General features: G+C 45.8%; 1 protein-coding gene across 2 annotated transcripts in view; it reads left to right on the forward strand.

The window, feature by feature from the left end:
* Positions 1 to 17,606, forward strand: part of Rffl (ring finger and FYVE like domain containing E3 ubiquitin protein ligase) — a 66,108-nt gene that overhangs the window by 42,885 nt on the left and 5,617 nt on the right. The window contains exons 1-3 of one of the 2 annotated variants that reach the window (XM_090351249.1): positions 115 to 324; positions 8,806 to 8,993; positions 14,858 to 15,259. In XM_090351249.1, the coding sequence (XP_090207375.1) occupies positions 8,814 to 8,993; positions 14,858 to 15,259 (582 nt within the window). In that variant the 5' untranslated portion in view covers positions 115 to 324; positions 8,806 to 8,813. Of the gene's footprint in view, positions 1 to 114; positions 325 to 8,805; positions 8,994 to 14,857; positions 15,260 to 17,606 lie in introns of those variants that run through there. The other variant, XM_090351250.1, reaches the window with a different exon arrangement.

Below are 17,606 nucleotides of genomic sequence, written 5' to 3' on the forward strand. Positions count from 1 at the left end.
AGGTGTTCTGAATTCTTTATTCTGAAGTAAATATTCCAAGAGAATATCAGTATCAGACAGAACATGCTCGTTGTCCCCATGCCAACGCCCGATACCAGTTGGTGATTGAGCTCATTCTGCAGGTTGCTTACTTACAGGGCAAATCATTGTGGTGTCACTAGCATTTTAAATCCTCCCAGTTCAGGGTGGCAGCTCAAGCAGGTTTACTGGAAAGTTCTACTTGCAACCCTGAGATTTTGTTTTAAATTTAACCATTTCAAAGGAGTTCAACTTTCCTGTACAAGCAAGCAGCCTTCTAGTTTGAGAGATGATTTTAAATCTAAGGTGAGTTCTTAGGAAACAGTGATTCTTTATCACTTAGGTAGTGTAATCAGCTGTGCCCAGCCCTACCCTACGTAACCCCAGGTTGTGTGACCTCAGGTGACCAGAAGAAAGACATCACATCAGGCTGTCCAGCTCACTGTTGCTGTGAAACCTGTGGGTGATGGCCATTTTAGAACTGTAATTTACAGTTTAATAACTTGATGTACTGTCCATCAAATATTCCTTTTGTGTATGTTTGTGTGCCAGTCCTGGGGCTTGGATTCAGAGCCTGAGCACTGTCCCTGAGCTGGTTTGTTTTTGATTGAGGCTAGGGCTTTACCACTTGAGCCACAGCTTCACTTTCAGCTTTTTGGTGGTTAGAGATAAGAGACTTAAGGACTTTCCTCCTTGGGCTGGCTTTGAACTGTGATTCTTGGATCTCAGCCTCCTGTTAGAATTGTAAATATGAGCTACCAGCACTGAGCTCCAAATACGTAGTTTTGATTAGTATGTTACTTTCCATCCCTACTTACCCTCCAACATGGTAGGTCTTATCTTTCATATACAGATGAGGAGGAACTCAGAAAGCTTAGATAACTTGTCTAAAGCTAGCCACCCTTCATTTTTCACAAAGGAATTTTTTTTCCCTCATAGTCGCTTTGTCACCATGAACACTGAGGAAGTGCTTTTGGCTCTATGGAGAGATAGCTAGCTCATGTCTCATCAGCTGTGCTGATGAAAGATGAATGTTGTCTGACCTTAGTCTGTTCATTCCAGAAAGTATTTGGGTGCCTACTGTGAGGTTCGCTGTGCCAGATGCCACAGGTAAAACCAAAAAAAAAAAGAAGAGAAATGCTGTTCCTGTTCCAGGAGACTGTATACCAACAAATAATTGTAACTACAGATTGTGAAAGTTCTGAAGGAAAACAGAAGGCAAGGAGAGCCTGCGAGGGGAGCATTCCTGCTGACAGCAGGATGGGAAGGAACAGACAGAGGAGGAAAGAAGTGAAGCTGTAATTGAACTTGGGAGCCTGTTCTTTGTCCAAGAGGCCACAGTGGACTGGAAATGGGTATCCTTGTCCTCGTGGAGTTCTTACTTTAGGGAATACAGCTCAAAACCACGTAGTAACTACCACTGTACATGTGGTTAGAAAATGAAAGCGAAGCTGCAGGTCAGATGACAAGACGGAGCTAAGCATGCTGCCCAGGCATTAGCTATGCCCAAGCAGAAAGGACAAATGGCAAATGCAAAGGCAGGAACGGGGGTGGGGGTAGGTTTGGCTTGGGATGTAGAAGTAGCCAGGTGACGGATGAGGACTCAGTCCACCACTGGGGTACCGAGATAGAGAGTTAAATCTTTAGCCTCAGGAAGGCCATCTGAGGGGTGGGTGCAGAGGACAGCTTACCAGAGCCTGGTCTCCCAGCTTTTGAAAATGGAGAGGAAGAGCCAGGGAAGAGGCTATGAAGCAGAGGGAAGCCACAGATGCCGAGTTCTGGAAACTAAGAGGTGAGAAGAGGGAAGGGAAATTGAAGGACGGAGGAAAGTGATGATGTTGACTCCTGCATACTGAGAAGGTTGAGACAGACATGTAGCATCTACTTGGAGTTCTTTGGAGACCTTGGAATGCAGGCAAAGTGTTTGGGTAAAGCTAGGCTGGAGAATGTTATAGATATGAGGCTAAGGAGCTACAGTCAAGTGTTTGGAGAAATGTTGATTTAGAACAAGCAGAGAAAATAAGCTTTTATGGGAGAATGTGGTATCCGGTCAGAATGATTTCTTTTGTTGTTTACAAGTTATCCATATTCTAGGTGGTTAACACTACCATATAAGTTTACTGTTAGGGATGTATACAGATTCTCAGTGTAATTTGATGAACTCTCACAAAGTATATCTATGTAATTGGTAAATAGAGTGAGATAATCTGTGTCCACACAAATTTCTTTTGTATTATCCTAACCTCTAGGGTAAACTGATTTCTCGTCTTTGGTTTTCTAACCTGAAAATGGGAAGAAGTAGTTTACCTTACCGGGATCTCATAAAGTACCTAGCATGGCTTGGCAGACCATTTCCCCATTGACTCCTCATATTAATAGGGAATGCCAGTTATTTCAGGGAGGTTTAGCTAAGCTGTATTGATAGTCCTTCGCAGCCTTTCCTTCAAGTCTTACTTTAATTGCTTTTTAAGGAAAATATACAAGATGAAGCCATTCTGTATTAACGATCCTTAACTTTGTGTACTTACAGCATAGAGACTATGAACCATTTCATAAATGGATTTCATAAATGTATTAGTGATAATAGGTGTACCACCCTCAGTAAATGAGATGACTCTAAGGCTTGCCTGCTAGCCATTTTCTGATTATCTTCTGTACTCCCAGCCTACCTGTGCCACCTTTCTCTTCTACCTAGAGTCAGAGTGGTAGGTTTTGGAAAAGCCCAGTAGGAGAGCAGTCAGACTGTGTGTGAGTGCATGTATATATGTGTGTGTGTGTGTGTGTGTGTGTGTGTGTGTGCGTGTGCATGTGCATGTGCATGTGCGCGCGCGCACGCTTGTATGTGTTAGTCAATCCTGGGGCTTGAACTCAGGGCCTGCGACTGTCCTTGAGCCACAGCACCACTTTTCTGTGTATGTGGTACCAAGAGGCCCAATACTCAGTTTTCAAGTCCAATCAGGAGGAGTTTAGCAGGTAAAGTCTTTTTTTTTTTTTTTTTTTTGGCAGTCCTGGCCTTGAGCTCAGAGCCTAAGCACTGTCCTTGGACTTTCTCAAGGCTAGAGCTCTACCACTTGAGCCTCAGCACCATTTCTGGCTTTTTTCTATGTATGGGGTACTGAGGAATCGAACCCGGGTCTTCGTGCATGCTAGGCAAGCACTCTACCACTAGGCCAAACTCCCGGCCCAGCAGGTAAAGTCTTTGAAAGCATCCTAGTTACTTAGGATGTTGAGTTCTGAGAATTGTGGTTCAAAGTTAGCCTGGGCAGAAAGTCCATGAGACTTATCTCTAATTAAACAACAAAAAGCCAAAACTGGAGACATGGCTACAGTCCTGAGTCAAAAATCCCAGTCAGAAGGAGTTCAAAAATAAAAAGGGGGAATGGGTAGGTGGGAAGGAAGGAAGGTGGTTTACCACAGCCCATAGTTGGTTGGTTCCACTTGTAGTTCTCTAGTAATAGAAGCAGGATGGGAATCTTTTTAGGGCTGGGGGATAAGCTATGCTACTCCTAAGAGACATGCATTCACAACCTTTTGCCTCAAAAGCCAGACCCAAAGGAACATAGGCTCAATAGTTTCCCTCATTTGTAATCATTAGTACACACCTGGGACTCTCCTAGCACAGGATTATAATAGCACAAAAGCTAGATACATAAGGCCATATAGGATGAGGCTGAATGAAAGGATCTCCAGGATATGGAAACAAGAACTTTATCTTGTGTGATTGTTGTTGTTAATGGTCTATGTTATTTCTCTTCCCTTTTGTTGCCCTTTGGTTAATCTCATATTGTTACAGTATCTGATTTTGTTACCTGGCTAATTGTATATACATTTATTTATTTGAAATAGGAAAGGGAAGGGGGAAAACAAGATTGGGAGGGAGTGGGGGGACAAATACATGAGAAAGGGTATCCATGTGTGAGAAGTAATGCACCTACTATCTGGTGAATGTAACTGTAACCCCTCTATACATTACAATTAAACAATAAAAAATTATCCCGACAATGGGTACTGTTAGGCTTGGAGCTTGCCAGTTTGGCAGCAGAGTACCCTTAGCTGACCATAGGAGCGATGGCTTTTGGTATTTAAACGAGCAAAAGCTAGGGCCTGGAATTTGACCTAGTGGTAGAGTGCTTGCCTAGCATGCATGAAGACCCGGGTTTGATTCCTCAGTACTACATACATAGAAAAAAGCCAGAAGTGGTGCTGAGGCTCAAGGGTAGAGCTCTAGCCTTGAGAAAGTCCAAGGACAGTGCTCAGGCCCTGAGCTTAAGCCCAGGACTGGCAAAATAAAACAAAAAAAAAAGAGCAAAAGCTAGTGTAGGCTGACTTCTACCTGTTGGTTAGGCCCAAGAGGTCTAAGGGATTTTTTTTTGGGGGGGGGGATCAGTCATGGGGCTTGAACTCTGGGTCTGGGTTCCACTTCCCATTTCTACTGATTAATTGGAGATAAGTATCTCATATTTTTTGGTGCCTGGGCTGGCTTTGAACCTCAGTCCTCAGATCTCAGCCTCCTGAGAGTAGCTAGGATTTCAGGCGTGAGCCACGGGCTGACTTATTTTCTTCTTGTAGTTAAATCTTTTCTTTCATTTAATGGTACTTCTCTTTGGTTAACTCCGTGCTTCTCCTCCCTTTTACTGCAAACCTGACTGCCAATTTCCCTCCTCTATAATTGCTTCTTTTGGGTTTTCCTCTGTAGTCAGTGAATATGTCTACATTTATCTTCATGACCGTGGGTTCTCTTTAGGACCTTCTTTCTTTCACTCTGTGTGTGTGTGTGTGTGTGTGTGTGTGTGTGTGTGTGTGTGTGTGTGTGGTTTGAACTCAGGGCTAGACAGACAGTATTTTACCACTTGATCAAGTTTTTCATGTAGTTACTTTTTTTTCTTTCAGGCCAGCCTGGAATTGTTCATGCTACCTACAGTTTCCAGCGTAGCTGGAATGGCAAGCATGGGTCACCACATTTAGCTTATTGGTTGAGATGGGGGTTTCTGTGCTGACCTTAAATAGTGATCCTTACCAGGTACCAATGGGTCAAGCCTGGAATCCTAGCTACTCAGGAGTCTTAAGATCTGAGGATCCTAGTTTGAAGCCAGCCCAGGAAGGAAAGCCTGTGAGATTCTTACCTCCAGTTAATTACCAAAAAGCTATTACTGGAGCTGTGGCTCAAGTGGTACATTAGCCCTGAACAAAAAAGCTGAAGGACCCTGAGTTCAAGCCCCAGGACTGGCACAAAAAACAAAAATAATGATCTTTCTGATCTCTGCCTCGTGAGAAGCTAGGGTTACAGAGATGAACCATTATACCCAGGCCATAATTGGTTTTTGAAAAAAATAATTTATTATTATAGCCTTGCTGATTCTCACTTCTCATTTACTTCTCAACCTTTAGTTATCAGCTAGGGTCTGATTCTGAACTGCTTAGACCAAGAGCACACTCATACTTTCCCCAAACTAAGTCCTTTTTGAAACTCCAGGTCATTTTTGAAACTCACAATACCCTTCAGCCGTTTCCCCTCCGAGTGTCCTTCCTGCCTCAGTTCTACTAGTTTTGCTTTCGTCAGTTTGCCAACCAGCCAGTTTCTCTTCTCCTCAGACATCAGTCAGTCCCCTGCCCCACTCTGGTGCTATAGACATCCAGTAAGATAAGGATTCCCACCTTTGTCTTTAGCCTACACATGTATATGTGACCTACCTATGTGCCAGTATGTTCCACCCGTGCTCTCCACACACCCATGTGTGCCCCCTCCTGAGACCTTTATCCCGACAAATGATTCCACTAGTTATGCCAGCATATCAACTAAGGAGATCTGAGATTTGTCCTGGAGTGTCACCTTCCCCTCATTTATTAATTTATTCATATTTTAGAGATAGGATCTCTATGTAGGGAAAGCTGACCTTGAAGTCCCGTCTTCCTGTCTCTGCCTCCTGAGTTCCGTGATTACAAGTATGCATGACCACAGTTGGCTATGTCCTGCTACTTCTTTCTGAGACCTAGCTGCTCTAGCTTGTACTCTCGTATCCTTGCATCTTGCCAGTAGGACTGCTGCAGCCTCCTGCTCCTAACCCTGCCCTTGTGGATGTTTTTCTACTCTCCTTACTGCTCAAGTGCCTTCTGACAGACAAGAGAAACCATAAAACCTAAATCAGTGTTGAGCCCCTGCCCATGTCTCATTGCATATAAAATAAAGTCCCAGACTCTACCCCAGTAAGGAGGTTTTCCATGGCTCCTTGTGTACTGTGTCTAGCGCTGGTCTACCTGTACCCACTACTCCGGATCCAGCCAAGCATCTAGTTTCAGTGTGAATGTATTTATTTCTTCTTCAAAATGTCCTCTGTTCCCAACTTGCTGGTAATTTCTGTGTACTGTCACTTTGAGATGTGGTGCCTCATTTGAGAAGTCTCTTCTGACATGCCTCTTGCCTTTGTCCAGCTGCATTTCTGTCCCTGTGCTCCACCCCTACCCCTCCCTGTCCAGACCTCCATCCATGCAGGCAGCCCTCACCTTTCAGTTGTGGGTTTTACATTTCTAGCTCCCTTCTTCTGTGCTTGTGGCCCTCACCTTTCAGTTGTGGGTTTTACATTTCTGTTTCCTTTCTGGACTGTGACCTCCTCCAGGGCGTGGGCTACTTCACCCTCACCCAGTGCAGGAAGAGAAGCTGCTTCATGAAAGGTTGCAAATCTGCATGAGGAGTGCTTTTTGTAGTAGTTCATGAATGGCCTTGGCCTCTTTAGGAGGGAAGTCGCTGGGTTTCCTTTCTATCTCTGCCATCCCAGAGAAAATGTGGTTAAAGGTATATACAATGCACATGGTTGCAACTAGTATTTACTTAGTGCCTCCTGGAATGCAGTATGAGCAGAGGAGAAACGTGAAGACTGGGAAGGTTTACCTTACAGGCAAATAACAGCTCCCTAAACGGAGAGAGCAGGGCTGCAACCTGGCTGCTGGTCCATCCCCTCCCCCAGACAGAGTTATCAACATGAGATTTAAGAAAGAGTCAGCAAGTTCCTACTTTGTTCTCATTCTGTGCCAAGGAGAAGCCTTGTTCCTCTACCACCTGTACTGGGAGGAACTTCTCCTTATCCCATGTGAACTATTTCTAGTGAATACTGGAGATTAGATCCTTGTCTTCTGAGACCTTCGAGTGTTTAGCGATACTGAGCAAGAGAAATGGTTTTGATGTTCAGGAAACGGAATGAATGTGTTGGTTAGGGGAAATTTAAATATTGTCTATGACTGACTTGTTCAGTGGTCCTTGCTGAGCCGCTTGTCTTGACTGGGTGCTGTGAGACCTTTACAGTCCTCAGTCCCAGAGGAATCAAGGCAAGTAGGAGAGCAAGGTGTTAATCAGAGGTGCTTACAGAAGGGAAGGATATTGCACTGATGTCCTGAAGACCATGTTGGAAAGCTAAAAAAGGCCCAGAAGGAGCCAGAGGCCTAGGGTTAGAAAGAATCCTCATGTCCCTGGGTGTGATTCCCTCTGGCAGGTCCCCTTCTTACTTCTGACATGACCCACATTGTACCTGTTGGGCCTTTAGTTCCTTCCAGCTTACTGTGTCTTGGACTATAAAAGTGCCTTTGTTGAAGCAGTGAGACAGTAGAAAGTACCATTCTTTTGTGTGACCTGATTATTGAATACTAACATTACATTAGATGTTTCCTTTATTATCTCTGCAAGCAGAGCTGAGGCTCAGAATGTCTACACTAACTGCTGCATTCTGGGTTCAGTACTCCCACACTGCAGCGAAGTTTTCTATTTAGTGGACTCCTGCTCTTAGCCATCTTTAGTTTATTTTGACATGTGAGGGATTGGAACCTTTGTTCATTGAGCATAGAAGTCCTCAGTCCCTGGGGCTCGTTTTGAAATATAACATAGAAATAATGTGTAAGATGTCATGATCCACCTGAAAGGCCCTGATAAGAGTATGGGACTAAGACATGTTGAGCATCTATAGGCTAGGATTCAGTACAGATGTGGATATGAAATAATCCTTGTCCTAGGGAGCCTGGGGCTTGAGGGGAGAAAAGAAACGACTTGCATAAGAAACAGGTATTCTAGTAACTCTTGTCTGTAATCCTAGCTACTCAGGAGGCTGAGATCTGAGGATTGAGGTTCAAAGCCAGCCTAGGCAGAAAAGCCTTTATCTTCAATTAATCAGCAAAACAGCCAGAAGTAGAGCTGTTGCCCAAGTGACAATGTATATTAGCTATTCTTTAAACTTAGATTGCTTCCTATATACTTTTTGTTTTGTTTTGAGATATAGTATTTTTATGTTGCCCAGGCTGGGCCCAAGTGATCCTTCAGATTCTTACCCAAGTAGCTGAGCTGGTATTACAAGTGCATAACACTGTATCCAGCTTGCCTACCCCCATTATAAGAGTCAATGTGTCTGTGGAGGTGTGTGTGTGAGATAAAGTTCCATATGTCTGTCTGCCAGCCCTAGGGACTAGATCATGTTCCTGAATAAAATGGGTGTGAAGGCAGTTATAATTGCTAGGTAAGAAAAAACATTTATATGGAGTTTGTTTTAGATTAAAGCCCATCAGGAATCAGCAACCTTTCTAAGGTGCCACACCAACCTGATAGCTCATCCTTCCCTGCAGCATCATGTATCTGTGGATCAGTAACTGGAGGAGATGGAAGGATACCCAAATGCTCCCAAATAAGTCCTCTGCTCCACTCACCGGAGAAGGATATGCAAACCCCTGCTCACTCTGTATCCTTGGGGATAGAAAGAGCCATACTGGGGTTATTAACTCTGACCTTTCCCCCCTTTTCCCTTGTACCAGATTTTATCATGTGGGCAACCTGCTGCAACTGGTTCTGCTTGGATGGACAGCCTGAGGACGTCCCCCCACCCCAGGGAGCCAGGACGCAAGCCTATTCCAATCCTGGGTACAGTTCCTTCCCTTCCCCAACAGGCTCAGAGCCAAGCTGCAAGGCCTGTGGGGCCAATTTTGCAAGCACAGCCCGGAAGGTGAGTGCTGCCCTTTTATTTTGCTCTGCACCAGGGCCTCAGAACCCCAGACATGCTGCTGGTCCTGTGAATACCCACCACCTGGCTTTTGCCTGTATGATGCCAGAGACCAGCCTGACCCTTTCATAAGAACTTTCATGAACCAAGTGCCATTGGTTCACAGCTGTAATCTAGCTTTTCAGAAGGCTGAAACATGAAGATTGCAGTTTGAAGCCAGCCTGAACAGGAAAGTCTGAGACTCTTACTCCAGTTAACAAGTGAAGAGCCAGAAGTGGAGCTGTGGTTCAAGTGGTAGAGCATAGATCAAGCCCCAGTACCAACACACACACACACACACCAGGTCCTGAGATCAAGCCCCAGTACCAACACACACACACCCGTGTTGATGAATAACTATTTAAGAGCCTCTCACATGGAGTTGAACTCAAGAATTCAAATATCAATATGGCCACTACTAGCGATAGGACTTAGCCTCTTACAATCCAGTCACCCAGCTGTAAAGTGTCCCATCCTAGTGTTGTAAGAGTAAGCTGGGGCAAGCTACGAAGGGCATCTGGCACAATGCTTGGGATGTAGCAGGTGCCTTTGTGATTTGTTCCATTAGCTGCCATCATACAAGGCCTGACTACAGATAATCCTGCTCCTATTGAAAGCAATGTCAAGAATGTCTCAGGTACGTTAAGACCCTAGCAGACAAAGCTGGGGCCTATCTACTGTAGCAATTTCATTTGAAATGATTGGGAGCCTAAAGGAAGATGATTGGCTGGGTGATGGTGGGGTGTGGCTGGGGTGTGTGGCTGTCCTTTTGCGGGGGCCTAGAGGCAGCAGAGATGACCATTTATAGCCCCCAAAAAGGGCTGGATAGGATGTGAAGTTGAAATGGTAACAATGGGAAGTCAAGAGAATACTTTTTAACCTATCTGGCATATGTGAGGGACTGTTTTATTTTTGTTTATTTTTTTGCCAGTCCTGGGCTTGGGCTCAGGGCCTGAGCACTGTCCTTGGACTTTCTCAAGGCTAGCACTCTACCACTTGAGCCTCAGCACTACTTCTGGCTTTTTTCTATGTATATGGTACCAAGGAATCGAATCTGGGTCTTTGTGCATACTAGACAAGCACTCTACCACTAGGCCAAACTCCTGGCCCGACTGTTTATTTTTATGCTGGTACTAAGGCTTGAACTCAAGGCATTATGCTTTCACTTGGCTTTCTTTGCTCGTGGCTGGTGGATTTTTCTGCCCAGACTAACTTTCAAATTGAGATCCTCCAGGTCTCAGCCTCCTGCGGGTGAGCCATTGGCACCTGGCTTTTTAGTTTTAAGACCAGGTCTCACGCTGGAGTCGTGATGGCCTCAGTTTCCCAGAAGGTGCGATTATAGGAATATGCCACCAGCTCGACTGCCTTGCCTTTTCCTTCCCTGTTCTCCCCATCCCCTTTCTTGCTCTATGGGACCTTGTGGTGGCTTACACGTGTAATACCAACATTGGAGCAGAGGCAGAAGAATTGGGGGTTCTAGATGAAACTGGTACACATACTGAGACCCCCATCTCACAACTAAGCCAAAATTCAATTTTTTTTTCCAGTCCCGGGACTTGAACTCAGGGCCTGAGCACTGTCCTTGGACTTTTTTCAAGGCTAGAGCTCTATCCTTGAGCCACAGCACCACTTCCAACTTCTTTCTATGTATGTGGTGCTGAGGAATCAAACCCGGGTCTTCATGCATGCTAGGCAAACACTCTACCAGTAAGCCAAACTCCCAGCCCCAAGAATTCAATTTTTAATTTCACTTGGTCTAGATTGAATCTTCACAATAGCTAATTGATTTTTAAATGGCCAGACTGTATTTTATATGTGATAAAGTAGACATATCAAGTTCCTGACAAATAGCATGGAAGATTCCAAAATTCTCTTTTTCTCCAACTGAATCAGATCAAGATCATATTGCTAGAAAGTGATAGAGCCAGGACTTCAAACTTGACTACGGAGGTCCTCACTGGAGACAGCTCCATGTCCAGCGTAAAATAACACCACCTCGGGGCCTCAGAGCATGACAGTGATTCAAATTAGCTGTCCCCTATTATTGACTGCAAAGAGGTTACTAAATATCACCAGTACTGGGGGAAGGCTGGAGTCAAGGACGACTTCTTTCTTTGGTCCAGCCAGGGTGGTCAGGGCAGCAAGCAGCATCAAACAATGAGACCAGAGAAAAGCTGCCACATAAAGTTTTGTGACGTTAGACACATCCAATTTTGAAGCTGAGAGATGGTTATTGGTAGAATATCCTCCCTCCCCCCCATATAAAAGTATGCATTGATTTTGTACAATTCGCAATGAATTTTGTGAATATGAAGGATGTTTTCTTGGACAAAGTAGTACTCGTTTGTAATTTCATGCTTAAGTGGATCAGTGTTCTCGAGGGTTTGGCATTTCACAGCCGGAGGCTTTTAAACTGTCTTTTCTACAAGTGGTTGAAATGAACTGATTACATGGGTCACACTGTTGATTTCTCTTTCCATTGTGGTCAGTGTTTTATGCATGCTCATTGGGTAGAATGCATAGATTGTTAAGGAATTCCAGGGTGAAAAAGGAAGCCGTGCTATGGCTCCTGCATTCCACATTTCCAGTGTTGGGGAGAAGTGGCAAGCTGCGGTTCTGCAGATACCCCATCTGTACTGGCATTCCCTGCCTATCTTGAAGCAGTGACCCTGGGAGTTTGGGAAGGGTTCTGGCAGTCAGCCTCTTCAGTGGTGCCAGATTGAGGAGAGTGAGGAGGTTGTGCTCGCCTGGGCGTGGTATTCCGATCTCGGAATAGAAAGAGAATAAAATGTGACTGTCACCCTTCTGTGAGTGTTCACATTCTGCCAAGGGGTATATAAAGACGCTCCTTAGACTAGCAGATGAGAAAACTTGGGCCTTAGCACATGGGCCAGGCTTTCATGGACAAGGAAGGTCAGATGGGTCAAGGGGAGCAAGTAAAGCACCCCACTCCGGGTCCCTGAGGGGGAAGGGCCTGCCTGAGGTGCCATTGTCAGCTCTGGATGCACATTTCTACAGGCATGTACCTCTCTAACTCATCTTTCTTGTCTTGCTGGTCTGCTGCCTTTGGTGTGGTTTCTTTGCCTGTTCTGCCCACATTTACTAATGGCTTTCCTCTCTTTCTTTTTCTTTTTTTTTTTTTTTTTTGTTGTTGTTGTTGGTCATGGGGCTTGTACTCTGGGTCTGAGCACTGTTCTTGAGCTCTTCAGCTCAAGACTCCCGCTCTATCCTTGAGTCCTACTTCCTGTGGGCCACAGGGCCATTTCTGGTTTTCTGGTTAATTGGAGATAAGAGTCTCACGGACTTCAGTGCCCGAGCTGGCTTTGAACTACCATCCTCAGATCTCAGCCTCGTGAGTAGCTAGGATTACGGGTGAGAGCTACTGCGCCTGGCTCCTCTTTCCTTTTTTTGTTCCCCTACTACTTGTGGGTCTTTTAGCCTCAAGCCCTGTGCTGCTACTTCCTGGTGTGTTTCAGAGGCTGGGTTACTTCAGTTTCTGTGGGCAGGGGTACACAGAAGCTGAGTCATTGTGAGTAGTTGTCTTGCATCATGTGCATGTGTGTGTTGTGTGTATGTGTGCACGTGTGCACGCGTGCTCGCCGGTACTCAAGCTTGAACTCAGGGTTTGAGTGTTATCTCGTCTTTTAAAAAAAAATTCTTTTAGCTCCAGGCCATCACTACTACTTGAGCCTCACCTTCGCTTTCAGCTTGTGTTACAGTGGTAAATTGGAGAGTCTTGAGGACTTTCCTGCCTGGGCGGACTTCAGGTCCTGGTCCTCAGATCTCAGCCTCTTGAGTAGGATTGCAGGCAGGAGCCACCAGTGTCTGGCTGTTTTTGCATTTTGACCTCACATCCAACAACGTACAGACATATATGACTTAAAAAGAGTTGTTTGCATCTGGCTGTTTGAACAATGCTAGCTTTATAATTGGGTCAAGCTAGGTCTTGTCAGACTGCTTTGACTTAAGTAATGTTCCATGCTGGACCACAGCTTCATGAGGCCTCTTCATTGCCAGCTATCCTAAACACACTTATCTCCCCACAGGAAAGGTTCTCATAGGAATGATCTCCAAACACCCATTTCCACGTGCATGGTTGCTCCTTGCAGAGCCTTCTGGTGCTGGCACGGCTACTTGTCTTTTTGCAGTCAAGTCTGTACAGCTACAGTCTGGTTTCAACTGGGAGGAGAAAAGTGGGCTTTGTATGCTCTTCACATTGCCTTCTAAGCCATAATAGCTCACACTGGGAGAGAAGCATGTCCTCCCCTTCCCGTGTGAGTGACACACAGACAAGCCCTGACCAGAACTACACACCTCCCCTGCGGTCCACCCCCCCAGGCTCCTGTGGTCTTGGCATTTTTTTTGTGTGTGGCTTAAACAGCCTTCTGTATTTAGAAAGGAGGGAGAAGCCTCATGTAGGTCAGTACTTAAGTCACGGCAGTCTGAAAAGCTTCCTGCTTCTCTAGGGGATCAGGGAGGATGCCGTGAGGGCAGTCCCGGGTGCTGAGGCTTACCTCCCCTGGAAGGTGACCTGCCATGGGGTGGAACCTTGCTCAGCCAGATGTCACTGTTTGTGGGCAAGGTTGTGGGTTGTGCAAGCCTTGGTGTGCCGTCTGTGACTGTGGGAGTGGCTGCTGCCAGGCAGTGCCAGCCTGCTGGTCAGGTGCACTGGTCACTAAACGAAAGACACTGTGTGCTTTCACAGAGGAGAGCAGGGCGCCCTCCTGTACCATGTCAATATTTATCTTGCAGTTGACCTACTCCCCAGTACTTGCCAGAGTAAGGGAACCTACTATCAGCCCCTATGGACAGCACACTGGCGTGGGAATTTGAAAGCCAGGCTCCTAGTTCAGTCCTGCTGGCTGCCTTTGTAGTTCTGCATGAGGCAGCATGGCCAGACCTGTGTGAAGTCCAGCTCTGCCATTATTCCCTGACCTTAAATGCAATACTTGATCTCCTTCAGCCCTGGATGCTGCTTCTGTGAAGCAGGGAAGAATGCTAACGCCAGGATGCTCAGAGAAATGACCAGCCAGGCATAGTTTTAACACAGTGTAGCCTCTCATTAACCTGAATATTAACAACCCAGACCTACAATCTCAGAAGTCTGAAGGCAGAGGGAGAAGAACTGGGAGTTAGAGAGTAGGCTGGAGTGCATATGAATTTCAAGGCCAACCTGAGCCACATAGCAGGGGCTCGGGTTATACAGCTGGGTGGTGGAGTGCTTGTTTAGCATTTACAAGACCCTGGGGTTAACTTCTAGTACCACACACGTACAAAAGAATAAACAAAAATTGCAATCGTCATACATTTGCTTGCTTTCCTCAGCACTAAAACAAGAATGAGAATTTAGGGTTTGGATCCTGATTCTTAGCATTAACCAGCATTCTAGCAACAATAAGACGGCTAACACTGAGGCTTCACTATGGGTCAGTTAATTTTCAGTGCGTTCTTTTTCTCACAGCATCCCTCTGAGGTAAGCACTGTTACCACTCCACTTTCTAGACAGGTAGACCAATTCCAAAGACAGTCACTTCAAGAAGTTGAGGGAGACATATAAGAAAAAGGCAGTGCTTTTTGATGCCAAGCTGGTAATAGTAGTAGTGGTAGTAGTTACTAACTTAATCTTTAAATAAAGTTAGGACCGTCAAGTGTTCTGTACATGGACACACAGATACAGGCATGAAGTCTGAAATCTGCAGAGTAGCTGGCATCCTGGGATTCAGGAAAAGCTTAGTGAGGTGAGTGCCAGCTGTGGCAGTCCTGTCGCTCTGTCTCGCTCTGCCTTGTTCTCAGGCTGACTGTTTTCCTCTACCTCTTGCTCTAAGCAGCAGACCTGCTTGGACTGTAAGAAAAATTTCTGCATGACCTGTTCGAGCCAGGAGGGGAATGGGCCCCGCCTCTGCCTTCTCTGCCAACGCTTCCGAGCCACAGCCTTTCAGCGGGAGGAGCTCATGAAGATGAAGGTGAAGGATCTCAGGGACTATCTCAGCCTCCATGACATCTCCACTGAAATGTGTCGGGAGAAAGAAGAGCTGGTGTTTTTGGTGCTTGGCCAACAGCCTATAATCTCTGAGGAGGACAGGACTCGTGCCCCCACCTTGTCCCCAGACTTCCCCGAGCAGCAGGCCTTCCTGAACCAGCCTCACACCAGCACCGTACCTGCTACCTCACCCAGCCTCCCCTCTTCACCTGCACAGGCCACCTCTGTTCCCCCAGCCCAGGAAAACCAGGTATGGGCCCATTTGCAGTCCCTGAACCGCAGTGCTGGCCCAAGAGCCCGTTTCCTCTCGCGCTGTATTGTGGGAGTGGGTGTGAGGTGAAGTCTCTTCTGCCTGCCTATGCAGGACCTTTCCCGATGTCAGGCTTGCACCTTGATTTCCTCAGAGATGATATGCTTGCTACTGTTTTTGTGAGTCTTGATGGTTAATACTTTCATGCTTTAGTTAGATATTACAACAAAAGTTACTGGTTAGAACTGTTTTGAAAATGTTCACCATCAAAACTGAATTTAGTTTTGTTCAAATTTGTGCCCAACTTCATCCTATTTGTCCCATTGTTTTTAGCTGGATTGGGCTGCTTCTTAACAAGGCACATAGGAATAGAGGAAGGAGGAGAGTACAGAGGGGGAGACTGTGACATGGTCCTTCTGGCCACTGTGTGGGAACGGAAGGGGCTGTCCGCACATGTTACACTGTAAGCTGCTTGTAACCCCAGGAGGCCTGGAAAGGTAAGGACAGCTCACTGACCATGCTACTCACTCACGGGAGCAGAGCAGCGAGTTATACAACATCTCTGTCCTCGGACAGAACCACACAGAGGCACTCCTGGATTTGGGCAAGATCAGGAGTGGGGTTGTCGCCTAACGCCTAACCGCCCTGTGGTGCTTGGGCAGGCTGGGACCGTCATGACTCGAAGATGCCGACTTGAAACCCTGCCCTACTTTTTTTGTTTTTTTCTTTTGCATTTGGTGTCCAAGCCAGGGTTGTGCTATGCAAGCACTCCCATCACTGGGATAAATCCCTAGCCCCACATCCTTTTTTTTGGTCAATTGTGGGACGGGGCACTGTCCTAGAGCTCTTCAGTTCAAGGCTAGTGCTGTACTAGTTGAGCCACAGCGCCACTTCTGGTTGTTAATTGGAGATAAGAGTCTCACAGACTTTAGTGCCCAGGCTGGCTTTGAACTACTGTCCTCAAATCTCAGCCTCCTCAGTAGCTAGGATTACAGGCTTGAGACACTGGTGCCTGGCTCCTACATCCATTTTTGTCACTGAGCCTTAGTCACACTTGGAGATTACAACAGTGAAAATGGAGCTTGTTTTGACCTTGCTTGGAAGGAGGGAGCCATAGACAGAGAGGTATCATGTCTGAAGAGCTTGGAGCGGCTCAGGGCCCATGCAGTGCTTGTGTTGTTTGTCCCCACACTGCGTGGACAACTGAGCCTCTTGTTTATGATCAATTTCTTTGCCAGGACGGGGCCCCTGATTCAGCTCTTGACAGGCACTGAGGCATAAAGGCCAACGTGATGGCATGATTTAACAGGGTAAAGCCGTTTAACCCCCGGTTGACTTGAGCATGATTTTCTCCCCAGCTGGGCCTTCGTGCTTTTCTAAGCTCTAGCTCATAGTCTCACCTCTTGCTCTATATACATCACTCTTTTTGTTTGTTTTTGAACCACTTCTCTGTCTATAGGGAGCCAGGAAGGGAACTCAAAATTATTTTTCCCTGTAAAGTCTTCAGGTAGATTTTTCAACAAGAGATTATAAATTCTTGTCATTAACCAGAAATTTCCAGCTTGCACCTACAGGTCACAGTATAGACCAGAAATTACTGAGTTCTTCCTTTTGTGGTTTTTAGAGGACGTTTGTGTTAGCCTACTTCTTCTATCCTGGTGAGATCTACATTGTTTTTTGCAAGCCGGAAAGACAGGCATGGGGAAGTTAGACAATCGGTGCAAGGTGTCTTGTAAGTCCACAAGTAAGCTACAGCCAGAATACAGCTCCTCAGCGCGCACTGCGCCAGCGTTGTTGGGGAAGGAAGAATGTTCAGTGAGCATACTGAGCACACAGATAGAGTGGGTTTTCATGTCACCAGTGGGCTAGCTGGGAAGCAAGAGCATGCTTTTGTAGCATGTGGTTTCTTTCTTTAGGGAAAAACTCTACTCAGAAGCAGCTTAGCTTCTGAACAACTCGCAGGGGACAGTGGGTATCACCACACCTGCCCAAAGCTAAGAGAGGACTTGGTGTGTTGAGAACACACTTTGGGAAACATCCACACATGTGTGTTTGTTTCTGCCAACACGTGGCCTATGGTTTTTCATTCCCATTGTACTTTGGCTCTCTCTGTCTCTCTAATTTCTTTATTGAGATTGAGTAATTGCATATATTTCACAGTACTGTGGCATAGTTATACTTAGCTAAAGTCCCATACAAATTTTACATTCATACAGATAAGGATCACAAGTCTAATCTATAAAGCTTATGAATAACGGAAAATACTAAGACCTCAGGTTTTATATAAGAGAAAAGCGTCAGGCACCGTGACTCATGCCTGTAATCCTAGCTACTCAGGAGGATGAGA

The sequence above is a fragment of the Megascapheus bottae genome, chromosome 17 (assembly GCF_031878675.1).
Source record: "Megascapheus bottae isolate mThoBot1 chromosome 17, mThoBot2.hap1, whole genome shotgun sequence".
Lineage (NCBI taxonomy): Eukaryota > Metazoa > Chordata > Mammalia > Rodentia > Geomyidae > Megascapheus > Megascapheus bottae.